We start from the raw sequence: 15,117 nt of genomic DNA on the forward strand, positions 1-15,117 counted from the left end.
ATTAGTTATCTGAAAAGGACTGGTATTAATCATGTGTATTGGACAATCATATGATTTACTACACTGAGAATGACAAACTGAAGAGGAATGGTGTTGCAGGTATTGACTAAAGAAGCATTTCAAATGTTATCTGTAACTGGTTGCAAAATAGCAATGATTTTGAAGATGATGCAGGAAGGACTGGATGTTGTTTGAGTTGGAACTGTATCCTTGGCATCTGACAGCAGCAACAAATCTCAGAGGTTTATGTTGCTGTTGCTGTTATTTTCCATATATATCCTGGGTGCTATATCACCTCTCTTAAGATTAGAGTAGAAAACTGAGCTTTAGAAAGTTCTGCCATCTTTAAGATCCTACAAGTACTTAACAACTTTGATATCAGAAAATTTAGAAACTAGAAACGTCCTTACATTTGAAAACAAAATCTTGAATCGTGGAAAATGGAAGTCAGAAGAACTTCAACATCTCATTTCATACAGTTTCCAAATCCTGTTGCCCATAACTTCCATGATGCCTAGTGAATGGAATAGTGAGTATAATAGCAGTTGAAGAGCGATCTGCAAATAAGGAAACCAAGATCCATATATTTTCCTTCTGCTATAACCCCTATTCATGTAATATCACCTGATGTGCTGATACTATGACTTTAGAATTGCAATTAAAGGAGGGCTTTAATTATCAAACATCTTAATATCAATTTTCTGATAAAAAAGAATTGTGTAAGAAAAACTATACCAAAGCAAAATGACCATTTTTTCCCCCTTAACAGCTGCCCTTCATCATTTAATTGGCTTATTAATAATATCCCTATTCAACAAATCATCTCATTAAGTTACCTAAGGGAACATTTTACAACTACATTATCTTAAATTGTTCCCTAGGAAGTTAAATTTCACAGATTAGACATTCTACAAATGCATAATTGAAATTTTGATGCCTAAGGGAAGAGTTTGGTAACACCCACATTATTTATTTTTGTTGTCTCCTATCCCCTACTAATAGCCATTAGGTGATTAAAAAGGCTCTTTGTCTAGTGATGAGGGGAAAATAAAACTGATTTATAGAGAAAATTCTAGAACTGACTTTGTTTCATTATAGCATAAATTCAACCAAATAAAATGAAAAGGATCTTTTAAATTATTAGGATTGAGAGTTTTAACTATTAAAAGTGAAATGATTGTTAATGCTGACAAATTTGTATGCCTGTACTGTACTTGTCAGAAAGTTCCACCACAAATACCAAGTATTTGTTAATGCTAATTTTCTAGAAATAGCATTTTTGAAGATTATCTTCAGGATATGGAATCTATCCATCTTTCAAGAGGCTACATTTTATACTAGGGTATTAAAGAATTCAGCTGCTAGCTTAATCATTGGCTCTAGCATCAGTATATCCCGTCAGGACCAAAGCAAACCTTGACTTCCTTACAAAAATATAATAAAGCACATCATTTTCTATAGAATACACTGGGTATCTGGTATCATGGGGAGGGCCACAGAAGCACCAAGCTCTTGCTTCCTTGGTTTGTCCTAGTACTTATCTTTAAGTTTTCATTTCATCAGATTCTCTTACTCTCTCTTTTCTGCCTGCATGTGCATGTGTGTACATACAACATATAATGTAAATATTGTGTGATAAGATACTGTAAAAGTGCAGTGGCTGTGGACCATTCTGACTGTACTTCTTCCTACACAAATTGTGTTGCTCTTTTGGCAATCCATGGTCCTTTAATAGTCTCTTCCAGCACCATAACTCAAATGTATCAACTCTTCCTTACTTCCAAGTCTCACATGCATATGAGGTTATTGCTAATACCATGGCTTGGCTCAGGTGCACCTTAGTCCTCAAATTAATATCCTCATTATTGAGCACTTTAAAGAGGTCTTGTGCAACAGATTTGCCTAATATAATATGTCATTTGATTTCTTGACTGTTGCTTCCATATGTGTTGATGGTTGATCTGAGCAAAATTAAGTCTTTGACAATTTCAATCTTTTCTCCATTTATATGGATGATCTTTATTGGTCCAGTGGAGAGGATTTTTGTTTTCTTTTCGTTGAGGTGCAACTCATTCCAAAGGCTGTAGTCCATGATCTTCATCATTTAATATATTAAGTCCTATCTGCTTTCAGAAAAAAAAAAAAAAGATTGTATCATCTGTATATTGCAGGATGTCTACAATAGATGGGAGGATAAGGAGGTAGAGAACTTAAGGACTTTTATGTATTGTGATGGCTAGCATATGGTCCACCCAGATTATCACATTGTTTTAGGTAGTTACATTGGTAATATTTCATCATTGTATGCTTCTGTGTTAATTGTAGTAACAGAATGGGTGTTTGGGTGTGGCATTGTAGAATAAGTACTGGTGATTGCAAAGTCAGTTTGTACTGCATGGCTGGTGGTTCAAACCCACAAGTTGTTCCTCACAAACACTCTACAGGGTTTTTATGAGTTAGAATCAACTCATTAGCACTTAATAACAACAATGTTATTTTAATCACAACTTTTTTTCCTAAAAAAAGTATTATTCAAAGATAATATGATTAAACCATTTAGTTTTATGAAAAGAGTCAAATAGAATTGAAATATAAATGTGTGAAGGTAGGTAATTTTTTTTAATTTCCATACATCATTAATACTTTGTTTAATAGGTAACAATTGTCAATTGTTTGTTATGATTTTGAGTCATAAAATATTATAGTATTAAAACAATAATAATATAAATAATATCTACACATACTTTTATAATATACTAAAAAACATTTAACAATAATCAAACAGTTATTTTCATTGCAATATTATACTTTTTCTCTTTTATATATGTATAATCTTTTATCTTCACCTAACTATTAATAATCAACAAAGGGATCAATTGCCAAACTGATACATGTAATAGGCAAAACAAAATTTTAAACTTAATGGTGATGCATTGTTGTTGTTGTTAAGTGTAGTTGAGTCTGTTCTGTATAGGGTTTCAGGGGAGCCGCTGGTGGGTTTGAACCACCAACATTTCCATTAGCAGTCCAGTACTTATCCTACAGTGCCACCTAGAGGTAAATTATCAACCACTAAATCATCAAGGATTAATTATAAAATAATTATTCTTTAGCTAATATGAGCATCATATTTATTATAGAATTATGCTAGAAAGAATAATGAATTAATTTACACTGCAGCCTAATTAGTACCTTTGCATGAGAAAAGTACTTTTAAAAACAAGATTCATAAGACCACTTTCATTCTAAGATAAATTAAATTTTGAAGAAAAAATAGAACATTAATGTATTGACCTTTTAAAAATATATTTTAATGCCATTTCAGAAAGACAAGGAAGACCAATGGCTAGAGAAAAAAGTACAAGGAAATAAAGATCACATTATTTTGGAGCATCTACAGTGGACAATGGGGTATGAAGTGCAAATTACAGCGGCCAATAGATTGGGATATTCTGAACCAACAGTTTATGAGTTCAGCATGCCACCAAAGCCCAACATAATTAAAGGTAAGCAAAACTATTTATAATGTACTTTTGAAGACTGAAAATAAGTTACATCATCTTGTTTATAACTCATAATTTTTTCTTACTATTAAAAAAATGTAGAAAGAAATGTTAATTCTTGGTGCTAACCATGATTATTGTGGCATTTTTGCAATGCCTGTCAACACGTTTTACCATGTTATCTTGCTTTATTTGTAAAATGCACTTTGAAAGTTTTATTGGTTGAGGAGATACTGAAAGGATAACTGGAGAAAAGGATGGAACATAGGAGTGACTGATGAATATCGGCATGGGAAGCTTTAAAGCTTTTAGAAAGAAGACAACTCTGCCAATCATTTAGGAATTGGTTCTCCACGTCTGGGAAATGTGAATAAAGATAATGATGAACTTACTGTGCTTAATCAAAAATGTCAAATTTGAATAGATAAAACCAATCACACAGTAAAGAAAAGACAACCACAAATGCACCTCCTTAAAGAAAGCTTTAGCTTAGAGTTTCAAGGAGGCTTATGTTCTGGAAGGACATGCTTAGTTATTTTTCATAACATACTCCTAATGTGTTTCTACATTTGGTGGAGTCTACCTTTGTTATGTAATAGTTCTTTTATCACCACATATGTTAGTTATATTTCTGATGTCTACAGCAAGAATATTAAATACATTTTCAGAGAAATACCATGTTGGTAAAGATGCAAACTTACACCCTTTCTAAATCATATGTATCTGTTAGTGAAGTGGCAGTTTATTTTTTCTTTTGGAACATTCTTTAATATTGACTGAAAATTCTCAGATATCCTTTACAGGGTCACTATGAGTTGGAATCAACTTGAAGGCACCTAAAAGCAGCAACATAGCATATTACTTCATAAACAGATGATGTGTTTATGTCTTATTGTAATATAGTTTCAGTATTGGTACATACTATATTTGAGGCTGGAAAAGAAATATAATTTGTCAGATCAGTCTTGCTTGTTGTAATTTCAAATGCATATTCTTCTCATTATCATAATTTTGTTCTATTGTTTATCAGTTTTTTTTTAAAGTAGTTTCACAGGCTTAACAATTTGATTTAAAAGTATTGTCTTTGGTTTTAAGATTTAAAAGTAATTCACATTAGAGTTTGTGTAGTCCATATTAATGATTATATGCTATTCATAATCATCCAAAATTAGGAAGATGGGGGCTTCTAGAAGTAGTTTGTACATTTTACATTGTATGCATAATGGCACTTTTTAATACTAAGTATTTCTATATTCATTATCTCATTTTATTATTATATCAATGAATTAGACAAGATCAATTATTATCCTAATTTTACCCTTATAATTTTAAGAGATTAAATGATATTGTTTCATTTCAGAGCTACTTAAGTCTTATAATAAACCTGATCAGTCAAAAGATGATATTCGCAAATAAGCAAAATCATCAGGTTAAACGTCAGCTTAAATCTGCCATTGAATATATGGCCCATGTGAGTTTGAAACATCAATAGGTGGCTCCATACTTGCAATGTATTATATATATAGTAATTATAGTCTATGCAGTTATACAGAATATTTATATCCCAGTTAGAAATTCTGACTTTGTTTGAGTCAGAATTTCTAACTGGGGTATATTTGCAACAGTGTACTAAATCTCTAATTTAGTTCAGATATTTGAAGAAAACAATGTATTTCATTTATAAGAAAATGAATACATTATAAAATATATGGTAACATTTATTAATTAAAAATGCAAAAATAAGTATTTTAGGCAGGTTAAATAATGCTGTAAAAGAATTCCTGTTAATTCATAAGCCATTATTGATAACAAAAACCAGTAGTTAGGATAAAATATATGATAAAAAGAATAAGCAAAAAGGTACAATAATACCAAGACACATTTGATTCATTTATTCTCAAAGCATTTTGTCTTGTTTTTTGGTTTTGTCTTAATTTCTGAGTCAACTGTGGACAAGACCTGGCAGGAATGTGGGCAGGATTCTGGTTTCTATTTCCAGCTCTGTTCTTGTCATTAAACTTCTATTTATGTTAATTTCCTCATCTCTAAATTTAGTTTCTTCTGACTCTGCAATGTTATAGTTTATTCCTTCCCTCATTCCACATATATTTTGTATATGCTGGTGTGGCACTGTAGGATAAGCCCTGGACTGCTAACCACAAGTTTGGTGGTTCAAACCCACCAGCAGCTCCACAAAAACCATATGCAGGCTCACTATGAGTCAGAATCAAATCAACAGCATTTAACCATAACTAAGTGACAAACTGTTAAAATTACAAAACTGATTCTACTCTCAAAGACCTCACAATCTAGTAGGGGAAACACATTGAATACTATTTATATTTTATCATTATAATCATTTACCATTTAATGATTATAATTATTAAATACAGATATGTATATAATAGTTCAGGATGATGTCCTGAAATATTTTTGACCCAATTTATAGTGGTAAAGTTAGATTAATGGGAGTTTGGCATGAGAAAGTGACATTCCAAAGGAAATCTCTAGGCAATGAGCCTACAGGTGAGATAATTATACAGAGGAAGTCTGTGACACTAAATAATGTCATCTGCATAGAATCTAGAGAAAGTAAGGCTGAATGGGAGAACCAAGAAGTATAACTGAAGATAAGGCTAACAAAGACATTGGGACCTATACAATTCAAATGATTTTATAAAATCCTTGCTAATAATTTTTAAAGAGATCATAAAAATTTTGAATTTGGGGAGTTGTATGAATGTTATTTTTATATATAATCATAGAAAATGTATGGTAAGAAATGGAGAATCAGGAAAACATGAAAAAATATTAAATAAAATATTAAAGCAGTAAAAAAAAAATGATAAGAATGATTAATTTCCAAATATAACTATAGGTAAATACAGGGTTGGTTGATAATGTTAACTTATGTTTCTTGTTGGGCAACTGGGTATTTTTTGTGTTATTTCTCAAGATAATGAATCTGTAGAAGGAGCAGGATTTGGAGAATGATGATCAAACATTAAATATATTTTAAAAACATGAAATGTCAAGTAATCAGTAATGTGGAGGTTTGGTGATAAAATGCGCACCATGACTTAGTGATATGCGTACATGTCACAATTGTCAACCTCAACAGAAAAATGGTATTTGAAGTATGTCAGCGATCTTAAAGCTTTCTAAAAAGTAATGTTTGACTTTCTCATAATTGTTACTTCTATATTTAAAAGAAGATTGTCACAGGATAGGCATTCAAGAAGTAATTCTCTAATGATCAAAAAGTAAATCTTTAAGAACGAAGTCCCAAGGAACTGTAATATTATCCAGAAAGACAAAATCATAGGACAACAACCCAGTGAAGTTCAGATATGACATTTTAGAAGTAGTAAAAATACAAAAACACAATAGGTTTGTTGGTATCTTAGATGTCAAGGAGAGGGTATATTTCAGGAGAAAAGATGTGCGTAGATTCAAATGCTGCTGAGATACTACTGAACTAAACTAGAGATTTGGGAAGTGACCTATCTCATTATTTTGGTAAATGGTTGCTAAAGAAATTAGATAAGAGGCTGAGGAATTTTTATGAAGTTAGAAGGTACATTTTGTTGTTGTTGAGAGCCATGGAGTCCATTCTGACCCATAACGACCCTATATAAGGTTTCTGAGGATCTGGTGAGCTTGAACTGCCAGCCTTGCAGTTCAAACGACTTTGCAGTCTGGTGCATTAACCCACAGCGCCACACCAGGACTCCTCAGAAGCCCTATGATGGTGGTGGTGGTTATGTGCCGTGGAGTCGGAATCCACTCATAGCGACCCTGTACAGGGTTTCTGAGGCTGTAAATCCTTAGGGAGCAGAAAGCCTCATTTATTTTCCGCTGAACAGCTGGTAGTTTCCAACTGCTGACCTTAAGGTTCGCAGCCCGATTAGTAACCACTAAGCTACCAGAGCTCCTTCAGAAGCCCTATACAGAACTGATTTAACAGCACTTAACAAAAACAGCAGGATTTTTAGGCTGGTGTGATGCTGTAGGATAAGCACTGGTCTGCTAATCACAATATTGGTGGTTGAAACCCACAAGCTGCTCCTTGTAAATCTTATACAGGGTTGCTATGAATCGGAACCGACTCTACAGCACTTAACAACAAAAAACAGGGTGTCTTGGAGTCCAAGCTTTGTGCTGTAGGATAAGCACTCTTCTTTGAACTGCAAGGTTACTCTAAAAAGACTTGTTATGAGTCAGAACTAACTCAAAGCACTTTACTCACTACTACTAAAGGGTTTAAGGCGATCTGGTAGCGTAGTGGTTACGAATCGGGCTGCGAACCTCAGGGACAGCAGTTCGAAACTACCAGCTGTACCACGGGAGAAAGATGAGGCTTTCTGCTCCCTTAAAGATTTACAGCCTCGGAAACCCTGTACAGGGTCGCTATAAGTCGGAACCGACTCCATGGCATATAACCGTCACCATTAAAGAGTTTGCTAAAGCAGGTTTAATGGCTGTGATGATGGTGAATTTGGGTGCTCTTAGGATAAGCATTGGACTGCTAACTACAAGGTCAATGTTTCAGTTTCAATGGCTGCACTGTGAGAGAAATATGAAACTTACTTCTCCTGCAAAGATGTGCAAGCCTTGCAAATCTTATACAGTGTCACTATGCATTGACTACTTGACACTTTAACGACAACATCAACAACAAATCTACCAAATCAGATAGAGTTAAAATTATATACTTAGGAAAATTGCTTTCTTCGTATATATGTGGTGGTGGTGGTGGTGGTGGTGGTGGTTATGGGCCGTGGAGTCTGTTCCAACTCATAGAGACCCAGTACAGGGCTTCCGAGGCTGTAAATCTTTACAGGAGCAGAAAGCCTCATATTTCTCCCACGGACCAGCTGGTAGTTTTGAACTGCTGACCTTGAGATTGGCAGTCTGATTCATAACCACTATGCTACTATATATATATAGGGTCATATATAGGATCAGTAATTGAAAATTTTGGACTTCATCATAGAAATGATGCTGGAGAGCACATGATAGAATTTTGCAAGACCAATGACTTCTTTGTTGCAAATAACTTTTAAACAACATGAAAGTGAACTATGCATATGGATCTCACCGGAAGAAATCCACAGAAATCAAATTGACTACATCTATAGAAAGAGAAAGGAGCTCTGGTAGCGTAGTGGTTACGAATCATGCTGAGAACCGCAAGGTCAGCAGTTGGAAACTAACTACCAGCTGTTCCGCAGGAGAAAGATGAAGCGTTCTGCTCCAGTAAAGATTTATAGCCTCAGAAACCCTGTACAGGGTTGCTATGAGTCACATGGCACATAGCCACCACCACCACCATGGAAAGAGATGGTGAAAAAATGCCACATCATAAGTCAAAACAAGGCCAAGGACAGACTGTGGAACAGACCATCAATTGCTCATATGCAAGTTCAGGGTGAAGCTGAAGATAATGAAAACAAGTCCATGAGAGCCTAAATATGACATTGAACATATCCCACCTGAATTTAGAGATCATCTGAAGAACAGATTTAATGCATTAGACATAAAAGAACGAAGAGTTGTGGGATGGCATCAAGAACATTATACAGGAAAAAAGTAAAAGGTCATTAAGACAACAAGAAAGAAGGAAAAGACCAAAATGGATGTTAGAATGTATTATGAAACTTGCTCTCCAGATAGAGATGCTAAAGGAAATAGAAGAAATAAGGATGTAAAAGAACTGAAAGAAAACTTCAAAAGATAGTTTTGAGAAGACAGAGTCAAACATAACAGCAAAATGTGCAAAGACTTGGAGCTAGAAAACCAAAAGGGAGGAACACATCCAGCATTCCTCAAGCTGAGGAAACTAAAGAAAAAAATTCAAGCCTCTACTGGCAGTATTGAAGTATTCTGTCCTGGTGTAGCACTGTGGCTTAATGCGCTGGACTGTAAGGTTTGAACTGCGAGAACTGTGATTCAAGCTTACCAGTTGCTCCTTGCAAACCCTATGTAAGGTCGCTATTGCTCGAAACCAACTCAATGGCACATAACAGCAACAGCATGGACAAAATATTGAATGATGCAGAAAGCATCTAAAGAACATGCAGAGAATACATAAAGTCACTGTACCAAAAAAGAAATGGCCAGTGTTTACCCATTTCAAGAGGTAACATATGACCAAGAGCCAATGATCATGAAGGAAGAAGTTCAAGGTACATTGATGGCATTGTCAAGGAACAAGATGTTAGGAATAGATGGAATACACATTGAAATCTTTCCACAAACTGATGAGGCACTGGAGGCACTTAACTCATCTATGCCAAGAAATTTGGAAGACAACTACCTGGCCAACTGACTGGAAGACATCTGTATTTGTGCCACTCTTCCAAAGAGATGTCACTCAACAGAATGCAAAAATCATTGAACAAAATCATTTGTGTTCCAAGATAGTTGTTGTTGTGCTGTTATGTGCCATGGAGTCAGTTCCAACTCATAGTGACCCTGCATAGGGTTTCTGAGGCTGCAAATCTTTACAGGAGCAGAAAGCCTCATCTTTCTCCCACGGAACAGTTGGTAGTTTCAAACTGTTGACCATGAGATTAGCAGCCCTATTCATAACCACTATGCTACCAGAGCTCCTTACCTGTGCATTATTGACTACACCAAGGCTTTTGATTGTGTGGATCATGACAAGCTATGGACAGCAATGCAGAAAATTAATATTACAGAACAATTAATGATGCTTTTGAAGAACCTGTATATAAAACAAGAGGTAGTTGAACAGAACAAGAAAACACCAAATGGTTTAAAATTAGGAAAGGTGTATACCAGGGTTGTATTCTTTCATCATACTTATTAAATCTGTATGCTGAGCAACTAATCCAAGAAACTGGGCTATATGAAGAAAAACTTGGCATCAGGGCAGGAGGAAGGCTCATTAACTACCTTAGATATGCAGATGATGCAACCTAAATACTTACTGATGGAGATGAAAAGACCACAGTCTTTAGTGTGGGTTGCACCTCTTTGTAAAGAAAACAAAAATCCTGACCACTGGACCATTAAATAACATCCATATAAATAGAGAAAGGGTTGAAGTTGTCAACAACTTCGTTTTGCTCAGCACTACCATCAATACTCATGGAAGCAGAAATCAAGAAATCAAACAACTTAATACATTAGGCAAATCTGCTACAAAAGACCTCTTTAAAGTGTTGAAGAGCAAAGCTGTCAGTTTGAGGACTAAGGTGTGTCTGATGCAAGCTATGATATTTTTAATAACCTGATATGCATGTGAAAGTTAGACAATGAATAAAGATGACGATAAGATAATGTATGCAGTTGAGCTATGGTGTTGGAGGAGAATATTTAAAGTACCATGGACTGCTGAAAGAACAAAAAAATCTGTGTTGGAAGAAGTACAGGCAGAATGGGCCCTGGAAACCAGGATAGCCAGACTTCATTTCTCATACTTCAGACAAATTGTCAGGAGATACCAGTCCCTGGAGAAGATATGTTTAATAAAATGAAAGGTCAGAGAAAAAGAGGAAGACCTCCAGCGAGATGAATTGGCAAAGTTGCAGTAGTGGTGGGCACTAATGTAGCAACAATTATGAGATTGGTGCAGGACCGGGAAGTGTTTCGTTTTGCTACGCATAGTATCACAGACTCCATGACACCTAATAACAGCAACATTTATTATCATCATAACTACCCTTATATGATATTGTAGGTCATTTTATAACAACAAAAAATAAAATAAAATTTATGTCTGAAGTAAAAAACAAAAGTTAATCTATTGCCATTAATTTGATTCCAACTAATATATACAAATGACAGAATATCTGAAATAATTTATCTATGAATAAACTAGCATATGCTTTATTCTTTTATTTAATGTGGAGAAAATATGGAGTTTAAATTTAAATTTTGTGTTATTTTAACATTTATTTTTACATAGCATGTATTCTATATGACTGTGTACCCAAATGATGCTTACTGGCTATTTAATTACAAACCCATTATTTATGTGAATTAACAGATACGTAACTTTTTTTCTAGGAAGCAACTTAATCTATGTTACACTTATTTGTTTGAACCAATATACTGTTTTTTTAAATCTGCTAAACTTACATTCATATCTAATGTATTACTTGGTAATATTATTTTGGTTCTTCTGTATGGCAGTGTAGGCTAAGTACTGGACTGGTAATCATAAGGTCAGTGACTCAAACCCTCCTTCTGCTACTTGGAAACCCTTTTAAGGGTCACTCTGAGTCAGAATTGACTCAACGGCACTTAACAACAAAATTTTAAAATTCTGTTGATACTTTTTTTCTTCATAGGTTACTATGATTCTTATTAGTAAAGATATTTAGGGTTACTTTGGAATACTTTCTAAAATTTGCTCTTAAAAAAGACAAGTTTATTTTGTATTTTGATTGATACAAAAATATTGTGTGTAAAATCACCACCCCATCACATTGCCATTTGGAAGCTTCATAAACATAATTCCATCTTTTTATCCAATGAAAAACAGGCCTGTTGGATAGTACTGGAAAATTAATGCTTATAAAATGATTACAATACAATCTATGATACTAGAGCTGTTTATAAAATGGCATGTATTGATTTTTCCTATAATTTTAATGATTAAAATTACTGAATGAATCTATTTTTAAAATTTGTGGAGATAAAAAGATGCATTTTTGGAAACACATTTTTCACCATTTCTTTCAACTTAAAACATATTTGTTGTTGCTTGTATTTAACAAAAGAAAGACTTTAAATCTTTAAATATGTCTTGTTTTTGTTCTGGCAGTTACTATGAATTAAAGATATTTCTAATTTTAACATTTTGGTTTTATAATTTGGTGATAATTAGTTTTATTCTTAATTTCTTAACATATAATAAATAGTAAAACAATTTCATCCTCTGGAGGCAAATATGTAATCTATCTATGAGAGATATTTTTGTTTTTGTCTCCAAACATTTATCAAGTCAATAAAGAATTGATATAAATCACAACCAAAAATTTTATGGCTAAGAAATTTCTATTGCTTTGCATCTTTGTAGGGTTTTTAAAGAGTCATAGAATATAATTATTTTCATGAAATTTACTCTAGCTCCAAACAATGCTAGTTACTCAATATCAATAGAAAATAAAACATCCAAGCATGAGGCAAATTCTAAAATATTTCTTTAAGGATGAGTTTGCAGTCCTTTTAAATATGTTGTTGTTGTTAAGTGCCGTCGAGTCGGTTTCGACCCATAGCGACCCTGAATAAGGTTTCCGAGGCTGTACATCTTTACGGGAGCAGATCGCCTCATCATTCTCCCGCAGAGCAGCTGGTAGTTTCGAACTGCTGACCTTCCGGTTCGCACCCCGATTCGTAACCACTACGCTACCAGAGCTCCTTTTAAATATAGACTAGAGTAATTCTTAAAAAGTGCTAAAATATAAGTCACATTAATTGGGGGAAACTTTATTTTACTATATGGAATTCTCAGTCAAACCTAAGTATTGACACTACAACCACATAATTGTTTTGTTTTGTTTTTTCACTTGGCACATAATGAAAGTATATGTCTACAAATTATTTTCATGACCTTTTTTTCTTTGTTATTTGTTATTTTCTCAATGACATATGTTTAGAGTTTGCTGATGAACATTTTGCATTAATGCTTTAGAATCTATTATAAAATTTATTGCGTGGACATGTCTTTAATTTATATTAAACTTTACAACTATTTATATCAATATATGTTTGAAGAAGTTATGATAGCAAAGACATCATCAAATATTGTCAAAAATAATGAGCTTATGTTTAAAGCTGTGCTGTGAATTTACTGGTAGCCCACTGGAATGAGAAGTAACTTTTCTTTTACAAGTTGTATTTCATTAAAGAAATATTAAGATATTCACTTTTAAGTATTTCAGGACAGTATTACTGTCTGAATAGAAAATAACATTGAGCCAATGCAAGGCTTTTTCTTATATGTGGCAACATCTAGGACTGTTTTATATACAATTTCAGCTATTTGTCATTTATCAGGTTAACTATAGGTAATTATTAATAGCTTTGTATAAATCTTGGATTAATTGTTTTCTCTTTTTTCTTTCCTGCTGTCACTTTTTTCTTTTCCTTTCATTTCATGTTGAAACTTTACTCTTTTTTCCTTAATTTTATTCTTACTTGATTTTCAAAAACAATTTTCATCATGCAGAAAAATGCTGTGAAGCAAATAAAGGTGGAAATGGAAGCCAATCATGGCAGCTGAGAGTTGCTGGGTTTTCTTTTATTATAGCCATAAGTTTGTCTTGCATGTTTTAACATTGTTGTTACATCATATGGTATTTCTTTTATACCCTGGAAGTTTAAATCTTTTAGTAATAACAATGCTAATCTAAAAATTCATCAAACATCTCTTTAGTTCCTACTAATTAAGTCTGTTTCTTTCCCCATGGACAATTAATCTTCTCCTGTTCTCAAACTGTTAAATTTTTAATGTAAACTTTGTTAAAAAATCATTGAGGAAATTTGACTTAAGATTGTTTCTTACAATTACTAGTACACGGCATAACTTGCACCATTCTAATTTCCTTTAATTTCTAAATTTGAACTTGTAAAAAGACCTTGTCATTTGTTCTAGGAGCCTAAGCATTTGCTACATCTAATTTTCTTTCATTTGAGTATTTTACAAATTTAACTCAACATCTATGGCCATATGTTTTGTAAATAGTAATTTCAATTTGAAGAGTTATGAGTTATTTTTATCTTTTTTTAAATGTTAAATTTTTCGATGTAAGTTTCTGACTTTATGGACATCCATTATACTCTATAATGTTTACCATTTATGTAAAACATGAAAGTGGAAATGTTTATGATATTAAATATGTATCCCTATTGTGCTGTTTATATTGTTGACTTAAAATATAATAATAAATGAATTTTTAAAATATTGCTAATTCAGGCCCACGATTTTTTTTAATTCAGTGAAGTATGTCTCTGTAATCCCCCAAAAGCAAATCATAAATTACTTTGGAATATGTTTACGAAGTTGCACCTCATTCATGAGATTCAAATTTGTTTTCTGCTGTCAATTAGCTCTGCTGTTGTTGTTGCTAAGTTGTTGTTAAGTGCAACTGAGTCAGTCTTGACTTATAGTGACCCTGTATAGGGTTTCTGAGGAGCAGCTGGTGAGTTTGAACCACTGACCTTGCAGTCCAAACCAATCTTATGGTCGAGTGCTTATCCTACATAGCCACATCAGGACTCTTCAATAAGCCTTGATTTTAATAACATATACACTTATTTATTGCTTTTACATTTCATTTCTTGACAACCTAAAATCAGCTTTGCAAGGAATCAAGAAAGAAAAAAAAATTATCTTAGTTACTACTTCCAAGAGGATGAAATTGAGAACAGATGAAAAGGAGATTTAACTAGCTTCCAAATTTCAAAAACAGCTGCATTTGTGGGAGTTGCATAAGTAATGATTTCCATTTTTGTATTTTTGAGGGGAGAAAAAAATTGTTTGTGTTTTTCATTCATAGCTACACCTTGTTGTTGTTCAATTCTGCCAAGTTGATTCCTACTCATTGAGACCTGTATAGGATTTTCAAGGAGCGACTAG

At 33.4% G+C, this 15,117-nt stretch overlaps 1 protein-coding gene across 2 annotated transcripts in view; it reads left to right on the forward strand.

Annotated features, from left to right (window-relative positions):
• Positions 1-15,117, forward strand: part of NCAM2 (neural cell adhesion molecule 2) — an 834,023-nt gene that overhangs the window by 743,082 nt on the left and 75,824 nt on the right. For both annotated transcript variants that reach the window (XM_006876060.1, XM_006876061.1), the window contains one exon: positions 3,326-3,506. In XM_006876060.1, coding sequence (XP_006876122.1) covers positions 3,326-3,506 — 181 coding nt within the window. The remainder of the gene's footprint in view (positions 1-3,325; positions 3,507-15,117) is intronic.

The sequence above is a fragment of the Chrysochloris asiatica genome, unplaced genomic scaffold (assembly GCF_000296735.1).
Source record: "Chrysochloris asiatica unplaced genomic scaffold, ChrAsi1.0 scaffold00351, whole genome shotgun sequence".
NCBI classification, from domain to species: Eukaryota; Metazoa; Chordata; class Mammalia; order Afrosoricida; family Chrysochloridae; genus Chrysochloris; species Chrysochloris asiatica.